Here is a 22225-nt window from a genome sequence, read left to right as displayed (position 1 = left end):
GTCAGCTCAATACATATGCAAACAGCGTATTGAATTTCCAATAGTGTCCACATTCGGTGATAAATATATATAAATATATAGTGACATTTTGAGCAGAAAATCGGTTTTGTCTACCAACAAAATTCAATGTAACTGGTCAATTCACGGCATAATCAGTGCTCTCGTGGTGACGATTATCACATAAAACATCAAGTACATAAATTAGCAAATAAGAGTTTGAGTTTTAGTAGACTGTTTAGGCGTTAAGCATCACTGAAGAGTCATAGAAGGATGAAGCAGTTTAATCTTATTATTGGCTGTATCTGTTATGGATTCTGATTTTAGAATAAACGGCGGTGTTCATTGGTGTGCGTTCTGGTGTGATTTTTACGGTGATGAAATCTTATGATCACTAATGGTTACATACATTTCAATTCATTTTAATCAATTATTAACCGTTTTACGACAATACCTGTAATAAAAAATATCCAAAGTAAAACAATACGATGATTGGATTCCATTGAAGAAGTGTTCATCGTGAGATAAAGTTTTTGTAAGAACTAATCGAGATATAAACTACTTTTGTGTTCAGTTGAAAAAAAAACCTTGAAGCTATCACCCTACATGTAACGGACTAGACAGGCTGGTATTCGTATATAACAGAGGTTATCAATACATTGTTAGAACATTACCCCTTTGACAAAAAAGCAAATCACAGTTCATGTAAAACGAACATGTTTAATATTTCTATCGGAGGCACGTGGATGGGCGGGTATCACAAAAGTAAACGGTATCTTCGTGACTGATAAATAGTATACAGTTACTGCAAACCGGCAACTATTTCTTTAAATTAATATCGATAGAGAGGTTTTCCAATTCGTGTAGTTATATGCACCAACGCTATCATTCGTGAAAGAATGTTTCAGCTTTACCTATCTGATATGGACCTTTTGGCACTTGTGACGTGTGAAACTACCTCCTCACATTTAGTTTGGTTTATTCTAGCAATCTTTTTCATTTTTGTTATCCGCAACAATTTCTTTCTCTAAAATTGACTTTCATTGCCGGCGTTATAGCGTTTATCTATTTAAAGTTATAGTATTTATCAACTTATAAAACATATCATTACAACATGTTTAAATATCCGAGACAAACTGTATACAAGTTATATTATGTTTCTTGTTGAACTCGCTTATAACATAATCATAAGATGATCAGTGTATCCCACTGAAGGGTCTATACGTTGGGATGAACGATAATGTGTACAATCTCAATAAAAGTTTTCGCCAGTTTGGAATTTTTGAATAATGGAGATTAATTGCTAAATTTGACTGACAATGGTAATTTCTTTTTCTATATATGTGATTTATTTATAAATCATGTCCGAAGAATAATATATGTTAGGTTTTAATTTTCCCGGATATAAATAACTCTTTATGTAATAAATTTTAGGTTTTGGGTATGTAGATATTTGTCTACATTAAAAGTTGAATGTCATCATTAGATATTAGTATTTGCAATGTATAAATAGTTGTTTGTTTTAAAATCTGAATGTTTTCAGTAAATATTATAAGTATCCATGTTACCATTGATTTGAGATTTTCAGTTTATAACGTATAAATTCATGAACTACTTGCTTGTAAATTTAGACAATGATAACAGTATACTACAACAAAATCCAAGTTTAAAGATTATATAAGGTTTTTAGTTCAAAGTTTATATCAACATCAGTGATCTGAAAATAGTACATGAATATTCATATTATTTTCAGATTTTTGATAAACATGAAAATGATCAAATGAATCCAGCTGTTAGATTTATACCGAGAGTCTCACACCTTTACTAACAAATTGATATTTATAAATGACAACATTATTCATTTATATATAAATAATGTTGGTCATTTACTATCACTATTAGTTTCATTGCGACTCGTTGATCATTTATAAATACCAATTTGTTAGTAAAGGTGTGACATTTTCTATATAAAGTCAACGGCTGAATTCATTGTGAGAGGTTGCTAGAACACGTTGTATATAGCTTAAATGCAGTTGCATTGCTGGGAAGTTTTCGGTATGTAACAGTGTAAGCTAGAGGTTTACGGTATGAACTTCCAGTTAGTAAGGTCTGAAGCTTTTCGTATGTGGCTAAGAGTTTCAATTGTAAGTTTGAGAAGTGTGAAGTGTTCGGCAGATAGTTGTTAATTAGTTTCATTGTAAGAGGCTTTTGAATGATAGCTAACTGTTTGTTTCATTGTAATTGCGGAAGTTTCCGGTTAATAGCTAACAATTTGTTTCATTGTGTGAAAGTTCCCGGTTAATAGCTAACAGTTTCACCATTATAAAAGAGAGGTTTTCAATATTGACATTTATGCATCGCTGTAATGAGAAAATCATTTGCTTCGGTGTAGAATATTAACTTCGTGGTATATATAGAATGACCAAGAAAGTCTCATAGGAAAAACAAATGTATACATTATATTAAACATTTGTCACTTTTGAAGAACTTTCTCAGATGTGTGTTTCTTATAATTCGACGTATTTTGGTTAGTTCCTACAAAGTCTTTACATGATATTTATTTCACATTTATAACCTTGAGGTTTGACAGAGTAAAGTCCATAAAGTTACCAATTTGGCGCGGTATATACTTGTATAAAGCATATATAGGATATAAGTTATAGAGGAATATATCATGATATTAAAATCGACATAATGAAAATCACCGTAAAATAATACACGTACATCAGAATATTTCATAATGTCCAGGTAAAGATAATTTATTGACATAAGACAAATGGGGATGAATATTGTTTTATTTGGTTTCAATTTTCAGGATAGTTTACATCCTGTATCTCAATGATTGGGCGAAAATTGTTTGACGCATTCGATGTGACTATCGTTCTATGCTGTTGGTCCGGTTCTATATGTCCATAATTCTATCTCACTGGAATTTATATTTGGAGCTGAACCAAATTGTCGGTATATATTCAGTTGTATCGACTTGCTATGTCCAATAGCTACAGTTATCTTGACACAAAGTAATTCAAAATGAAATATCCTATCAAGATCACGGCCTATCATTGTTGTCATTTTGACAGTTTTAATCGTAATGTTATCCAAATATGACTTGATTATTTTGCTCAAGAGTATCGGATCTGGAGGATTCCTGTAAACGTTTCTATAACGATAGAATAAATCGGGACTAAACTTGTTCGTCGTTAAGCTGCGGTAAAACAACGGGTATGCTAGACCTGTTTGATTCGTAACATTACTGGGCGCTGTTTTCACACACAAACTGATGTCTGGACTCTACATCCTTACTGATTACCTACTCACATGTGGTTAGCATTGTAAATGAATGAAGCATATTTGATTTGATTTATATATTAGTTTTATAAATATCCTATATAGTTTGACGATGTAATAGTTAACTCCTAGCGGGCGGCTGGTGGCGGTTTTCCTCTTTGGCTGTTTTACAGACCCATGTGAATTAGTCTTGTTTGGATATAACGCGGCTGTGAAGTGAGACTTGTAGAAATACACACGGTCGGATTTTTTTTACATTAAACTATCCAAGATGTTTCTGTGTAGTTGTACTTTGACTTAATTTGAAATGATTTATTTTTTAATCGTCATCACAAGTGTATTTGGTGATTTTATTGCACAGCGCTCGGAAGAGCTAAGGAAGCTGGTGTTAATCAGCCGCGCCGTGGAGAGGTATTGCGCTATCAATCTTAGGTTGATAAAGGGGGAGGATGCCATAAGTAAATCCCTCATTTATATAAATATTGGGGGAACCTCATGTCTGATAATGTGACCAAGAATTCGGGTCCTGGGGATAACTTCGCTGATATGCTCTTGCCCTATGGTTCATTCTTTAGCTAATCACATTTCTTTGCTAATCAGCCGTTTTTCATGTTTTTAAAACTAAAACATTTTATTTAGTATTGCCGGTGTCTTTCTTTTTTATGAACTTGTGAATTCAAAGAGTTCTCGCTTATATCTATACCACTGAAAGATGGTAATTGGGCTAAATAATTTTGAAATTCTGATAACCATATTGGTTTTATTTCAATAAAAAGCACAAAAAATTAAAATAAAAAACGGAGAATCTAGGTACAACTTAGTCTAAATCAAATTAAGTAGCAATGTTCTGTTCTATGTCATTTAGTGATCTGGTCTTGCGTCGGACTCACAAGATCATATTATTATAATAATCTGATGTTTTATGGAAAAATATATATATTCAGGTTAATGCTATTACTGGAATAGATATATGATTAATGAAGTAATAACGACAGTGCGGACAAGTGAACTGACAAGTCACTTGTCAATATTAGTAATTACTATAGATATCATTTTTTTTCATTTAAGAAATCATAACATGTTGTTATTTACCATATCTGAACGGCTAATTAATAACTAAAAGTCAGGAAATAAAGCTTGACGAAAATTCTGACTTTAGATTTTTGAAAAGGTCTTAATCAATGACTTGATGATCAATTACAAGTCCTAGTGACCTATTGATAAAGTATAAGTCTTAGTTAACGACATTATCATCAATTACAACTCTTCATTGATGACAGTATGGTAAGATACAACTGTGACTAAACGACTTTATGATAAATTGCAACTCTAAATTAAAGATATGATCAATTACAACTCTTAATTGATGACAGTAGGATAAGATACAACTCTCACTAAGCGACCTTACAGTAAATTACAACTCTCACTAAGCAACCTTATGATAAATTACAACTCTCACTAAGCGACCTTACAGTAAATTACAACTCTCACTAAGCAACATTATGATAAATTACAACTCTCACTAAGCGACCTTATGATAAATTACAACTCTCACTAAGCGACCTTACAGTAAATTACAACTCTCACTAAGCAACCTTATGATAAATTACAACTCTCACTAAGCGACCTTTTGATAAATTACAATTCTCACTAAGCGACCTTATAGTAAATTACAACTCTCACTAAGCGACCTTATGATTAATTACAACTCTCACTAAGCGACCTTACAGTTAATTACAACTTTCACTAAGCGACCTTATGATTAATTACAACTCTCACTAAGCGACCTTACAGTTAATTACAACTTTCACTAAGGTACCTTTTTTAAATTGAAACTTTTAATGAATGACCCGATGAAAAATTGCAACTCTTAGTTAACGGTCTAATGATAAATTACAAGTCTTAATTAATGACCTGATGTTAAAACATAACTCTTAATTAATGACCTGATGTTAAAACATAACTCTTAATTAATGACCTGATGTTAAAACAAAACTCTTAATTAATGACCTGATGTTAAAACAAAACTCTTAATTAATGACCTGATGTTAAAACATAACTCTTAATTAATGACCTGATGTTAAAACATAACTCTTAATTAATGACCTGATGTTAAAACATAACTCTTAATTAATGACCTGATGTTAAAACATAACTCTTAATTAATGACCTGATGTTAAAACAAAACTCTTAATTAATGACCTGATGTTAAAACATAACTCTTAATTAATGACCTGATGTTAAAACATAACTCTTAATTAATGACCTGATGTTAAAACATAACTCTTAATTAATGACCTGATGTTAAAACATAACTCTTAATTAATGACCTTATCAATTACAAATCGTAAAATAGAACCTGATGATAAATGACAATTCTAAATCAATAACTTAATGAATATTACATTTTAAATCAATGACAAAATAGTATATCACAATTCTGAAAAACTGTACGAATGATAAATGTGTACGTGAAGGTATGAAATTAATAAAATATTATTTCAGGACGGTTATTAAATAACCCTTGTAAAAAATACCGATTTGACAGGAATAAATAAACCATCTGTTATAAAAAATGAAATGATCATAAGATATTATGTTAGTTAACTGCAAGGAAGGAAAAAACGAAGATTCATGCAATTCTTAATGAAAATGAATGAAAGGTGAAAAAGTGTGGAAATGTTGTCAACGTGTTTGGTATTTGAGGTCTGATGTTGTGGAGGACAAGAACACCCCACTTATTTTGATTTGTAACAAGGACGTTTGCTGTCACTGATAATCCCGTAAACTCTATGTGTGGCACAAGTGCAGCACTAAAGATATGAAAGTTATAAACCTTGATTTCTGATAACAGGCTGTATAAATTATACCGTTGGATCACAGGGGGTGACGACCGATACAAACATCAAACCACACTAGTCAATAATACTTATTTGTAAATAATAAACCTCGTGAAAACTACAGTGTTTAACTGACCATCTTTCGAGCAATTAATTACAAAGTAAATAACAGATAACAATAACAAATTGACGTAATTTCTATTAAGTTGGGACAATTCATCATTCTGATAAAAGGCAAACGATTGAATAAACTTGACAAGGAATATATAGATAATCAATTCCTTTATTAGGGAATCAGTTGCTATGTCTTGATAAGAAAAAAAAAAGACGAAACATTTGTGCATGATGTTCAACTTAACGACTTTGTAACAATTATTATCAAACTTTAGAAAATTAAAAGTGTACAGTAAAGAAATAAACTGCAAAATCATATATTTCCTTAGAGGGGTGAGGCAGTGGGTGTAACTGATTCTGTGGATAAATCATGCTCACAGAATCCTCTAGTTCCATAATACATATCAACTTTATCTGTTTATCAATTCACGGACATAAGTAATCGCGGTTTGGAAATACCCACGAATTCACCGAAAATATATCCCCCATAACATTGAATGATATAAGATAAAATATATATATATATATAAATAATTATATAAATTACATTTTGTTTTGTTCTTTTTCAATTGATATCAACATCGTCTGAAAGTAATAAACGTTTGTAAAACAATCCACCTTGTATAAAGGATATGAGAAACAGCGGGTCCCTACGGCTATGTGAAGCTAAGGGGACAGGAGATGTTAGGGGTATTTTGTTACATGAACTCCCAATGACGGATTTGAGGGAACTTACAGGCGATCACATAGGCAGATCAGACTTGTTACATGTCATTAAGCTTTGAGTGGCCACCCTACCACTTTCCATTCAGTGATATATCGACAATAGCTGTTGTGAATGGTTTTGTGTTGTGACTTTGATGTCGCTCGTCTGTGTACATAGGATAGCCGTGAAAGGTAGACCTCTCAGACTAACATCTCAAGCACCTTATTTATGACGGGCTGGAGAAATGATCTACTCCAGCTCAACAACATACCGTTTGATATTTCGTTTTGATAAATTTTCAAGTATCACTTATACTTTCATTGATGTCTAAAATAACGAAACGAGCGTTTTCAAAAGTGTTATCAATGAAAAGAAGTAGAATTTCAAATTGCCATGTCAAGAGGATTGATACCAGATCGAGAGTAAAGCGAGATAGGTTTATTCTACAGAGGGTTCAAAGGTCACTCCATTAGAACATTTAACAATGCAACGCATTCAATACATATTTAGACATATTATATAATTGGTGGCCTTCATTTAAGGGACAATAGGGATTGGTACACACACGGGAACATACACGTAACAGTGTGGTTACTTTAGCGATGATCTCTACAAATAATTACTGCAGTGTCACCATTAGAACCTATTCTGTTGTACAATGTACGATAACACGTGATCTATCCGAATTTTTGTCTGCAGATTTCATTATCATAATTAGTAGTTAATGCATCTCGGTGTTGCAAAATTCTGTCTATGACGAGATGTCGCGTGGCATTCAGTGTCTCTCCGAGGTGTTTACTGTTCCAAGGCCGAAGTTAGGTACCAGCCATTGAAGCCGTGTGTGTGGTATTATGATATCTCAGGGGAACGCATGTTTAAATGGAATATAAAAAGACGCAAGTGTTAAAGTTTGATCTTGTGACAAATCGTTTAGATCAACGGAGACAGGTCTTTTGTTTCATTTTTATGAATCTCACGAAAGAGACATTTATGTCTTGCTTGATGGGGAGCAGGCTAGCGTCTGTTTTAGTTACTGGATGTGTTACACAGCTCGCTGTAGTCACGAAAACGTTTTAATCTCGTCCACATTTATAGTGTATTTGTGCCTTGCTTCCTGATTGTAATTGTGTTGTAGGATTCCAATTCTTTAAGATTATTGGTAGATATGTAGAAGATAACACTAACAATGGCCTGTTGATGTTACTGGGAGAAGGCGTTGTAATAGCTGTAATGACATGTATAATCCCATCTGTTAAATCAAATACACTATGTCACTGTTTTTAACTTTCATACAATGGGATTTATAAAAATAAAATTTAATAAAGTTAATCAAATACGTACAGCTGAAATGTATCTTATCTACTTGTAGATTTGTGAGTTTGACTTTAGGGAAATGTGATGTCTTCTATATTTATTTGATTCAATATACGGATTAAATATTACACTGTAACAGGTTTTAGTAGGTAGGGAAATTACAATGAATATATAACACAATAGATAATGTAATAAGTAAAATGTTTATAGACACGTTAAAACGTGAGCAGAGTTTTGTAAGGAGAATTGGATAGTAAGGTGGCGCAGTGGTATCGCACTCAGCTTACACCTCGACGACCGCGGTTCGATTCCCCGATCAAACATGAAAACGTTTGTGTTCGCCCCTCGGATATTAACGTCTAATCAACATTTCAATATCTGAATAATTTTCACTCAACATTTCCATTATTGCCATAATATAACACACGTATAATTATATCATGGAGAGTATTACGTTAGACATATCATAATACACTCGGTTGATGTTACAACTTGAACGAATAAATAGATAAATAAGTAGAATAAATTAGATAAAGATTGAAGTCTACATACATATGATCAGCAGAATACTTTGTAGGAGGGAATGTTTAATAAAAATAAATGACTCATCTAAAGACAAAGCATGATGTTTTATAAACATTTTGTAAGAATACTATCACAAACGGAATAGGCCTATGAAACAACGGCAGCATCAGACCATACTCGTCATACCTTCATCAGCTAAATACCTATCAATTTCGTGTGTTTTATATCCAATAATTCATTCTCGCCCGACTCTTTCACGCCTTCATTCATAACATGACTAGAATGACAGAAGGGCAAGTTGGCGACCTATACTGTTAGTGACACACAGCGACAACAAATTAGAGATATTTACGGTGTCGGTAGTACCTTGTGTTGTAATGAGTGGATAGTTTACCCTATAACATGACAAGTATTATTACTTAGTTTATGTTCCGCCTTCCCAGAGACTACGCGCGTGTGCAATGGTTTATCGTGGCCCCACCAGAGACGTTTGGCGAATCCTAGGTGTTCCAGTTAGTGATAGGGATGCCACGAACTGCCTCCGACATTGCATCGCCTACACATAGCATTACATACAATTGTATATTTGTTGTCCAATGCGGCGTGTTTAACATTAACAATTGACACTAACGGGGAAACATTCCAGAAAGATTTGTTCTCAGATAACATATATTGTAATTTTACAAATCAGTAAAACAGTTATATATATTTACAATTCTTTAGTGGCTACTTCTATCAATACGCAAAAACTCTTTTTTAAAATCTCCATATAAATAGCTGTAGTATATACGTTTGTTTCAACGATCTCTGACGATGATTCTCGAAATTGTATCAACATCAGCAGTTGTTTTTTCTATGTCTAAACGTTGCCTTCATAGTGCAACTGACTTCCGTTCTATTACACGAGTGTTTACGGAATATAAAAGATAACATATTGCAGGCCGTATTTGCTCCACGTTGTTATATCATAACATGTTAAATATCAGTAAGATCAAGTTATTGCCTATCATTATCAATATTTGAATTTCCGTGACCACAACCCCTAGGACTGTGAGAGTTCCGCATCCATCACGGTATAGTACATTTGCTTTGTACTGTTAGTCGTGATAAGTGTTTTGTGTCTCTCGTTAGTGGCACTATGTTAATTGTGAGAACAATTCACACCTTTTCCACTTGAAATTCCACATGAGACACATGTTATCACGACTCTGTACGGCAGTGCCTCACTCCGAATCTCACTTCACGTGTAAATCTGTTAACAACGTCATTGAAACAATAAGGAGCTAGCACCTCGTGACACGAACGCATTCCATTGCTCACGTGACTTGCTCTATCTCCCCTCCCCTTCTTAACCATCGTTATACAGCTATCAACACACGCGCACTTCTGTACCTGCCAATTGGAGAAGTATCTATACTTTGCCGCCAAATCATCCAACCTCTGGGAACCCGACACGTTCCGTGTAATTGCTAGCAAACCTTTTTGTTTCAACTACAATCGAGTTTGAGGCTTTGATCAATGCATTCTTGCTTTCTCAGTTTATATAAGTTAAGCATTACCACAAACAATAGAAGTGATGATGTAAATTGAAGCTAGATACACTACAGGAAACTCGTCTTTAGGAACATATTATGTTGCCGACATTGACGAGGGGTTTTATAATTCATTCACAAATCTCTGTGGGAACTATATATGTGATATAACAAAGTCCATTTAATCTCCTTAGATTGAACCTAGGTGTGCACCAAACACACTCTGTTTCTGTGCTAGTTAGGAGGAACGTTTGTGGTCAATATTTCAAGATTAGATGCAGTTCTAAATATTTCCTTCATGAAAATATTACTTGAATAGGATTTTTTAAAAACTTTAATGGCTATAGTAAGTATTTGCAAAATTGATTACAGGTTTACTTAGAAGGACATCGTAATTATACCAAGAGATAGGATGGAAAACCTTTGAGTAGCATAAATCTGAATACATATACAGAATAATGAAGATGGAAACTTCAGAAGAGAAATAATCCAACCATATATTCATGATAAAACATCCCGACAGAACAAACAGTTTATTTGATCCACCATTGTGTCGTACCGTTGATTACTTCAAAAGTTTTTTTCCGTCGATGTTTAATCAACTTAATTATCTTGCCCAAAATATTAGTAACGTTCAGTCTACCACACAAAACGTCTGCAAATAAAATTCAGTGTATAAAATCTCAACTGATATCTTAAATGTTTTAAGTAATCTTGATATTAAAATCAGATATTAAGAGGTAACCATAGTACTGTAAACCATGATTATTTTAAAAATCATTTCATTTTATCGCCAATATGTGCTGCCGTCTTTTGAAACAACTTTACATTAATTTCCTGAGTGTCATTAATATAATCATTACTTTGTTAGTATATTTTCATGCTGTCTATTGAATTTACCCCTGACGAACTACAATTGTACGACAGGTACATTACACACTTAATATGTAATATAAGCAAATTTAAAGTGATATAGAATCATTCAGATACTGCAATTTTGTTCTACTTTTGTTGAGTAAAATTATATGAAATCATTCACATACTGCGATTTTGTTCTACTTTTGTTAAGTCATATCATATGGAATAATTTAGATACTACGATTTTGTCCTGCTTTTGTTTAGTAAAATTATATGGAATCATTCAGATAGTGCGATTTTGTTCTGCTTTTGTTAAGTAAAATTATATGGAATCATTCAGATACTGCGATTTTGTTCTACTTTTGTGGAGTAAAATTATATGGAATCATTCAGATACTGCGATTTTGTTCTACTTTTGTGGAGTAAAATTATATGAAATCATTGAGGTACTTCGACTTTGTTCTACTTTTGTTAAGTAATGAATACCTTTTATATACTTACTTGGTTCTGTGCAGCCAAGATGAATTATTTCTTGTATCTAAATGAAGATATAAAGTATTTCCAATTAGCAAGAAACATATTACTTACAGAATTTGGTGTAACAAAGAGATCAGCTTGCTGAATTTTGCTTCTGATCCTAAACAGTTTATGGATTGTGTGTAATGTGTATAGATTGTATGGCCTGTGTCTGTTTAGGGGGTAAATTCAATAGTCTGTATTATATATATATATATTGGACACAATAGCTTACCATATATGGATGTCGGTAATACAACCTCCAGTATTCACCTAACATTACTCTTCGAATAGACATTCCATATCAAACATCCTTAGGGTTGACTATCTTTATGAATACTGAAGTAATCTGTTTACATTTACATCAAGGGGTCAATTTTACTTATCTGAATATATTACATCGCTATATGTTATATATCTGTATTTCTTACCATCAGTTGTGTAAGGAGAGAACTTAAAAAGGCTTAACCTGATGCCCAATCCTATTGACTAATGATTTCTTCAATAAAGTTGGTTGAAATTGAAATTGATGTATTGTCTGCAGCATTTATCGATTTGCATCAAAATTTTAACTGGCTAACCTGTATTTATGAAATTCGCTGTTGATTCGGATTGAGAAACCCTGCTATTAAAAGAAGTTTTTTTGACACACAACCGACGTTCTCTCGGCATCGTTTTGGCTGTTGTGAAATAACACTCTCACGATCGACTTTAGAAACAGGAAAAAAAGTCGCAGACCGTTTGCTTTTTCTCAATGAAATTACATTAAAAATACGAAAACATCATGCTCATGTTTCGAAGTAAAATAATCAAAGGTTAATGCTCCAGACTCCACCAGTGTATACCGGCGTTTAGTGGTATTGTCTGTCCCACAAAATGATCACGACAAATTAAACCGAAGATGTTGATCTGTAGATGTGACGGAGATGAAAGAGCATGTGTGTTGACCAGGATAATGTGTTAACGTTAAGATTTAGATAGAGTTGTTTAATGGAGTTATCCATTTGTCACATTATATGGACTAAACACCGCTTAATAATGGTACATAACACATGCACACTGTGACCAGTAGACCAAGAAAACCACAGTAGCGTCTTCTAGTCCGTTTTTCACCAAAATTGTATTTAGTCCAAGTACCTTAACCACATTTTATGTATGGTAGCGTGAACCATTTAACATAATTAGCTATTAGCCATGTCAAGCACTTCACTCGAAGATGATGTCTTGTGGCTTGAAAATTAATTTATCAAATACTAAATTAAAATATGGTACTATAAGATAAAACACATCGAAACCAAAATGTGGTAGAATAGTGTACATGTTGATAAGTATCTACCACCTGTTGTTGTGATGGTGGACACATTTTCTGTTATATTGAAAATTTTGATATTTTTCCAAATTGGTTTTTTATCATTAATTTTTTCCCCAAATTTGTATGTTTCAGAGCTCTGTATCAGAGTAAACAGAAACCTTGGCAAGGGAACCAGAACTGCTCTAAATCTTTCGGTATGGTAAAACGACAGGTTAAAATATGTAAACAAAACCTCGACCTCATGGGCACGGTGTCACATGCAGCTCTACTTACGAAAGATACATGCGAGTCACAGTTCAGTGACCGGAGGTGGAACTGTTCATCTATTCGGAAGTCACCTCGTCTTACACGTGACCTTGTGAGAGGTGGGTGTCCTTAGTTTCGTATTTTTAACCGTAGACTGAATGTAAATTCTTACCAACATTTGAAATACGCCATAAAGCTATTGTAAAATACAATAAGTATATATTGAAGACCAACTACATAAAACAAAAACCCAAAAAACAATGAATGTTGAAAACAACAGTTTGGTGCTGTCTTTAGGCATACACTCTATCAGCTCTCATTGAATAATATTTATTTCTTTGTACGATAAGAAGCTGGACGTGTTGTTTCTCGTTAGTTTGCCTGTTGATTAAGTTCTTGTATTGTATACCTGGTTGAAAACGTGATAATACTTAATTGGATTGACCAAAATTTACATGGCAGTCATCGTCGATGAAGCAGAGGACGGTTACTCTTCCGAAACACCGGTCCTTATTCTCCTTGTATTTTGTAAGAGGTAACTGTGTAAATCTCTCTTTTGTTCACATTTTGCCCTAGTTTTATTGAATTTGAGTTTGGATTACTATCATGTTGACATGGTGATATTATCTTATTGTTCTCAAAAGGCACAATTCACTTGTATGTTTGCTTGTAGTCTCTAACCTATCAAGATACTCAATTATAAATGTAAACGTTTTATTTCATTTGATTTAAACATATTTATTGCACCAAAATTGAGCAGGGGATTAGGCACAAGTTATTTCAACTTATGACTGTCATTTCCTTCTTTCGCCGCTTCAAGGAAATGGTCTTAACCAAACTGGGTTGTGAATATTCTTGCCTGTTAGGAGCATCATCTTTTGACCTTATCACATATTGTAATTACATTATATCCAACCAACAAGAACTAATCCGCAGTAGAATCGTCATTCAATCTCAATGTCGATAAAACAAAGGAAAAATATGAACAAAAGAAGAAATCACTCTGAGAACATTGAAAATACAATGAGAATAAGGTCTAGAAGGGTAGGCGTCATCTGCTTCTTCGAACAAAACTTATACATAAATATTGGTCGAATCAAATAAGAAAATGTCAAGTTAACAATCAAATATAAAAAATAATTATCACTCATATATGGAACCCTTTACAGACTCCAGATATTTTTAGAACTGTTGTAGCTACATGTAACTTACTTTAGAAAAAATACTATAGATAACCTTTCATTCGTTAGAAATTTTTTATATCTGACTACAAAGATAAGTATAACTTCTACGTATCGACCGAGCTACAAAAATACAAGACATATAAAACAGGGGAACAATAACACCATTGGGAAGCTGTTTAGTCAGGCTAAACGGGCGAAGATGCAGATATAAAGTGTCTCGAACGTGTATATAAGATACTGGGTGGGTACAAAGGGCAAGCCTGTTGCCAGGCTACCGATGCTTGGTGGGGCTGTGAGATGGAGGGTGATAATACTGTGAAAAAGGTGTGAAGAGCCTGGGCTTATCTCCATAAACACATTGGATACAATGGACCTCCCTGAAAGTATCCAGATCCACGACAGTTTTGTGGTAGGGGACACATGCGGCAAACTTTATATGGCCGGCAGACAAAGACCTGCCTGGAGGGGCAGCACCATACTCTATAGTAAGAATTAATCCTCCCCAAGTCATTGTCAGTTTACGGGAGGTTTACTCTATCAATGGGATGTTCGTCTACAATAAAACTATATTGACAAGATTTTGTTAACAAAGATATCGACATTAAACTGCACCATTTCGGTGTTGTATTAGATTTTATGACGTGCCACGTTTAAGATTGCTTTTCAGTCCAGCATCGCGTTACAAAGCGGAGTACAGGGTGGTGCTGTGGATCTTCGGGCTGTATTACTTCTGTATACCCCGCTCGTCGTAACCGATGTTTTATGGGCTTACATGGGTCATGTACATATAAGTTAGACCTGTTTACACAATGCGTATCTCATTGATGTGTCAGTAACTCTAGGATTTGTGAAAATATCCTTTTTGCATACTGAATTAAGAGATATGTTAAAGACCCTCGTATCAGTCCATTTACAGGGGAGATCTTACAACATCATATTATTTAGGAAACTTGTGTTAAAGGCGCTAGTGCCGCCTTTTTTATTTCTTAAGATCAGAAAATAATTCGTAAATCACGTTCTCATGTTCAGAATTTTATGTAGTCGTTGTGAAATAATACATAAAGTTTTTCAACAGACACACGTGAATGGCACAATTCAAAGCCAAGATGTGATTTAAATTTGATAATTTTGTCTATAGAACAAAATGTTTCTAAAACTTTAAGTTTTGCTTATGACCAAAATAAAGATGATGTAATTTTTTTCAGACGTAGTTGAATTGTAAGAGCAGTAAACATCCATATCTGGAAATCCTTTCTCCGACAAATATTTTGTATTCGTAACTTATGAAATGTCTTCTCTCTCTCTTGTGACATTTAACCCTTTTGAGATATTTGAAATCAATTTATTGATATAATCAAACTTATGCCAGAAAATTACATTTCAAATATTTGAAACGATTCACCTTTTTTTGCAGGTACAAGGGAGCAGGCTTACTTGTACGCTATATCTTCAGCGTCCCTCGTGCATTCTGTGGCGCGTGCGTGCAGTATAGGTGTGACGACCAAGTGCAGTTGTGGAGCGCTTCCTAACAGTCCTCCTGATGGTGAATTCAAATGGGGAGGGTGTGGTGACGATGTCAAGTTTGGACTTTATCTAAGTGAAAGTTTTACAGACGCGTCTTTGTCAAAACGTGGCAAAATAAGAACGTCCAAAAAAGCGCAGATGAATCGGCACAATAATGCAGCAGGAAGGAAGGTAGATAGATATTTCATCATTATCATATTTTGTCAACATTACCAGATATGTGTGAACAGGGCCATGAATATGTCAACAGTACCAAATATATGTCAATAGTACCAAATATATGTCAACAGTACCAGATATGTGTAAACAGTACCAAATATATGTCAACATTACCAGATATGTGTGAACAGTACCAAATATATGTCAACAGTACCAAATATATGTCAACAGTACCAAATATATGTCAACAGTACCAAATATATGTCAATAGTACCAAATATATGTCAACATTACCAGATATGTGTGAACAGTACCAAATATATGTCAACAGTACCAAATATATGTCAACAGTACCAAATATATGTCAACAGTACCAAATATATGTCAACATTACCAGATATGTGTGAACAGTACCAAATATATGTAAACAGTACCAAATATATGTCAACATATATGTCAACAGTACCTATGTCAATAGTACCAAATATATGTCAACATTACCAGATATGTGTGAACAGTACCAAATATATGTCAACAGTACCAAATATATGTCAACAGTACCAAATATATGTCAACATGTCAACAGTACCAAATATATGTCAACAGTACCAAATATATATATGTCAACAGTACCAAATATATATGTGTCAATGTGTGAACAGTACCAAATATATGTCAACAGTCATGTGTGAACAGTACCAAATATATGAACAGTACCAAATATATGTCAACAGTACCAGATATGTGTGAACAGTACCAAATATATGTCAACAGTACCAGATATGTGTGAACAGTACCAAATATATGTCAACAGTACCAAATATATGTCAACAGTACCAAATATATGTCAACATGTCAACAGTACCAAATATATGTCAACAGTACCAAATATATGTCAACAGTACCAAATATATGTCAACATGTCAACAGTACCAAATATATGTCATCAGTACCAAATATATGTCAACAGCACCAAATATATGTCAACAGTACCAAATATTTCAACATGTCAACAGTACCAAATATATGTCAACAGTACCAAATATATGTCAACATGTCAACAGTACCAAATATATGTCAACAGTACCAAATATATGTCAACATGTCAACAGTACCAAATATATGTCAACAGTACCAAATATATGTCAACATATGTTTTTATTTTTGTTGTATATGAAATATGTTAATGGTATAATATAGTGTACATTCAGTTTATTCGGGAGACCACGACTTGTGTTTACTTTGTACATTACATCCAGTAGATCTAACATAAAGCTTCTTCTACACAAATACATAATAACTTACTAAACACATGCTATGTTTCCTGATGATCCACACTGCGTAGGTTCCGACAGCAACCATGAACAGACAGGTGATCGATGTTTCACTTACATCAAACGTAAATTATATTCAGAGATCTAAAAGAATGTTGACTCATTGATGAAAATTAGACTAAAATATAGTTCTTGGCGCTTTATGATTTATATATAGAAATTTAGAAGTGGCGATTTATGGATCATATATTGTTAAAAATCACACATATTTCCAGACGGAATGAGGAAATGACGATTTAAAAACTATTTGTGTATCAAAGAATGTTCAACGGAATGAGGAAATGACGATTAAAAAACATATGTTCATGTGTATCATATTCAACATAAAATAATGATAATAATAAACAAAACAAAAACAAAAAAGCCACAAAAAACTCTATATCATAATTTAAAGCAAGACGCACAAAAATAAGGGGTTTGGTGTCAGAAAGCATGGGAATTAATTCATATATAAGTTTTGTATAACTGGACCGAAAAATCGACGAATTTCTGTGATTTCCCTATATATGGTATAAGTTAATTGATAAGTTCTGGTATAACACTGTTAGGACTTTGATAAATACGACAATATATTTATGACAATGCATTTGTTAAAAAAAAATGATATCAGTTTGATTACAGTCTTTTTATGTAACCGTTCTGTATTATATCGTGTATTTCAACTCATATTACCGTCGTTCTTAGTATGATGTTGTTTTCTGTCCAATGTATGACGTCATAAAAAACCGTGAACCGTACATGGACATGTTAATATTTGTGACAGATTTTTGTTCGATAAAAACACAAGGAACTTAAATTCTTGTAACTTTATTACAGATTGTTTCTGATAGCCTCACGAAAGCATGCAAGTGTCATGGTGTATCGGGATCGTGTTCTATCAAGACCTGTTGGAAAGCCCTTCCCGATTTCTCAGCCATTGGAACCATATTAAAACAACGTTATACAAGTGCTGTGGAAGTTAAACGGAAAAGACGGAAAGGCGTCAAAGTGTTTCTTCCGTTGAATCCGAAAATTTCATCGATAACCAGGGACTCTCTGATCTATTATACAAAGTCTCCCGATTATTGCAGCCCTGATCCAAAGACAGGATCTGTCGGCACAGCAGGAAGGTATGTGGCCCAGATAAATAATTCCGTGTTTATATTCTTTACTCAGTGTGTACCTCTCTATCTGTCGGTACAGCAGAAGATATGTATCCCGGACAAATAATTCCGTGTTTATATTCTTTACTTAGTGTGTACCTCTCTCTCTGAATGTTGGCATTACTTACGATCAATTTTTATTTCCCTTTTCTTCTTTTAGATTTGAACATTTAGACCCTAATCATCTGAGACGAGTCCATAAAAGTCTTGTGAACAATTATCGACCTGTTAAACATGCAAAATGCTGAAAAAATCAAATATGATAACTAAGGTCTTTTGTCGTATGCGAGTCGCAATGTTATCCCAAAATTTCAGAGTAATATATTGTTACCCATACATACTACACAGTAAAGAAATACAGCTATTTTCACCAAAACTTCTTCATATGAATAATATACAGCTTATCATGTTCTTTTGTTCCGTTTTCAGGGTATGTGAAAAGAACGGAAACGGGTGGGGAGGATGTGATACCATGTGCTGTGGGAGAGGATTTAAAAGTTTTTCTATAGAAATCACTGAACGTTGTGAATGTAAATATTACTGGTGTTGTTACGTCAAGTGTAAGACATGTAGAAAGACGCTACATCTAAACACGTGCCGATAGGACGGTACCATGTCACGTGATGTACATGTAGAAGGATGTTGCAATTAGTCACGTGCCGATAGGACGGTCGCATGTCACGTGATGCACATGTAGAAGGATGTTACAATTAATCACGTGCCGATAGGACGGTCGCATGTCACGTAATGTACATGTAGAAGGATGTTGCAATTAATCACGTGCCGATAGGACGGTCACATGTCAAGTTATGTACATGTAGAAGGATGTTGCAATTAATCACGTGCCGATAGGACGGTCACGTGTCATGTGATGTACGTGTAGAAGATATTGAAATTAATCAGACGCCCATAGCAAGGCCACATGACAAGTGTATAACGTGCATTAAGACGGTGCATTTAAGCACGTGATAATAGGAGGACAGTGACATGTATGTGGAGTGCGTGACTTGCAGAAGGACGGTGTACTTATAAACACACCGTTAAAAGACTGTCACATGTAAATGTGAGTTTATCAATGACAGAGACACTCGAGAAGGTATCATTGGACATCTGACGATATCCACAATGCTACTGAATCGATTTGTAACGAATTACTGATAAAATGTTGTTATCGTTAGGTCGTATAGAGTTCAGTACAAACGGCGGTCTGATAATGACGATTGTAATTCACAAAAAAATCTCCAAATAATTTATCTAACGCACTATTTATTGTATCCTTTCCTTCAACTCTCTTTAAATAGATGAACAAAATAACATAAAGAAGCTACAATAATGAAGTGTTTGATATGTGGTTATGATGTATCGTCTGTAAGTTGATTTTGAAGTTTTAAGTCTAAACCAAACTGTTATATATCGATGTCATCAACTCTGGTGAATCCAAACGGAGACATTCGTACTGACCTGGTGAAAATTCAAACGACGTTGATGATTTAATTCTGCTTAAATTTCGGACTTCCAACTGTGTTTTGTTACAGATAGTAATGTTTGGATCTTGATACAACCTCTTACACTAGAGCGGTAGTATACCTACATAGGACGTAAAACAGAAATGTTGTCGAATGATGGTAAATATACGTGATGATAGCAATCAATAATGACGTCACGGCGTTCCCATGGTATCATCGCATTGTTAAGAGGTGGAGAAGGATTCGTGTATATCTCTTGAGGATACAGGATGGTTTGTAGACGGATGTGGGAAGAAACAGACATTTTACTCCCATTTGAAAAAAAAAGTTGAATCTGTTTAACCTGTTGTGTAATATATTGATAACCAATAACGTAATTTATAACTATTTGTATTATGCTGCAGATAATGTTGTTATATTTTTGTATATAGTGTCTTCAGTACATATGTATAACTGTAAATTATGTCACCCTATGTATATATGTGTACCTAAGGAAATAAATTAATTAAATACTTGGAAACACTTTGTACCTCAATCATTGTACAGCCGAACATTCTGTATATATGTCACAGACCTGGTAAATGGTTTACATGGAACCACTTTGTACCTCAATCATTGTATATATGTCACAGACCTGGTAAATGGTTTACATGGAACATTCTGTATATATATATGTCACAGACCTGGTAAATGGTTTACATGGAACCACTTTGTACCTCAATCATTGTACAGCTGGACATTCTGTATATATGTCACAGACCTGGTAAATGGTTTACATGGAACCACTTTGTACCTCAATCATTGTACAGCTGGACATTCTGTATATATGTCACAGACCTGGTAAATGGTTTACATGGAACCACTTTGTACCTCAATCATTGTACAGCTGGACATTCTGTATATATGTCACAGACCTGGTAAATGGTTTACATGGAACCACTTTGTACCTCAATCATTGTACAGCTGGACATTCTGTATATATGTCACAGACCTGGTAAATGGTTTACATGGAACCACTTTGTACCTCAATCATTGTACAGCTGGACATTCTGTATATATGTCACAGACCTGGTAAATGGTTTACATGGAACCACTTTGTACCTCAATCATTGTACAGCTGGACATTCTGTATACAGGTTCTATATATGTCACAGACCTGGTAAATAGTCTACTGAAAACTAACAGTTATCTCATGCACATTCTAGATATGCATTTTACTGACAAAGAACGAAATGAGAGAAGCAAGCTTTCATATGAGAACCACCAATTGAACAATAACTACCCTCTAAACAAAAACTATCCACTGTGCAAATTGAAGATCCGATTACAGTGCGAATATTATATTATAGACACATACTGTATATAAATTTAAATACACTGTATATAACATTTTCTACAGATATATCTACATACACTTTATAAATACACTGTATATAACATTTTCTACAGATATATCTACATACATACACATTATAAATATATCGTATATAACATTTTCTACAGATATATCTACATACACTTTATAAATACACTGTATATAACATTTTCTACCGATATATCTACAAACACTTCATAAATACATTGTATATAACATTTTCTATAGATAAATCTACATACACTTTATAAATACATTGTATGTAACATTTTCTACAGATATATCTACATACACTTTATAAATACGTTGTATATAACATTTTCTATAGATATATCTACATACACTTTATAAATACATTGTATATAATATTTTCTACAGATATATCTACATACACTTTATAAATACATTGTATATAATATTTTCTACAGATATATCTACATACACTTTATAAATACGTTGTATATAACATTTTCTACCGATATATCTACATACACTTTATAAATACATTGTATGTAACATTTTCTACAGATATATCTACATACACTTTATAAATACACTGTATATAACATTTTCTACAGATATATCTACATACACTTTATAAATACATTGTATATAACATTTTCTATAGTTATACCTATACACATACACCTTATAAATGAAAATCTTAGCTATGTATGTAAGGATAATTCTTTGTTGAAGATAATTTGGTAGACAGGCCTTGCATTCATCACATTATAAAAATCTCCAATTACATCATTAAGTTCTGTGTGCAGATTTTATTCACTTCCATCCT

General features: G+C 33.6%; 1 protein-coding gene across 1 annotated transcript; it reads left to right on the top strand.

The window, feature by feature from the left end:
• The first annotated feature begins 13183 nt into the window (after positions 1-13183).
• On the top strand, positions 13184-19848 carry LOC132558121 (protein Wnt-11b-2-like). The gene is made up of 4 exons (XM_060222651.1): positions 13184-13367; positions 15847-16127; positions 18266-18558; positions 19021-19848. The coding sequence occupies exons 1-4, from the start codon at positions 13199-13201 to the stop codon at positions 19193-19195; spliced, it is 918 nt and encodes a 305-aa protein (XP_060078634.1). The 5' UTR covers positions 13184-13198; the 3' UTR covers positions 19196-19848.
• Positions 19849-22225: the final 2377 nt, after the last annotated feature.

The sequence above is a fragment of the Ylistrum balloti genome, unplaced genomic scaffold (genome assembly GCF_031769215.1).
Source record: "Ylistrum balloti isolate Yb309-2 unplaced genomic scaffold, AGI_CSIRO_Ybal_v1 Utg370758, whole genome shotgun sequence".
In the NCBI taxonomy this organism is placed as follows: domain Eukaryota; kingdom Metazoa; phylum Mollusca; class Bivalvia; order Pectinida; family Pectinidae; genus Ylistrum; species Ylistrum balloti.
Note: the sequence above shows the minus strand (reverse complement) of the source record. Positions and strands in the feature narration are given on the sequence as shown.

Coding starts and splice junctions, on each gene's coding strand:
- LOC132558121 (XM_060222651.1), top strand. CDS start 13,199: ATGGTAAAACGACAGGTTAAAATATGTAAACAAAACCTCGACCTCATG. Junction 13,368..15,846: donor TACACGTGACCTTGTGAGAG/GTGGGTGTCCTT, acceptor CTTTTTTTGCAG/GTACAAGGGAGCAGGCTTAC. Junction 18,559..19,020: donor TCTGTCGGCACAGCAGGAAG/GTATGTGGCCCA, acceptor TTCCGTTTTCAG/GGTATGTGAAAAGAACGGAA.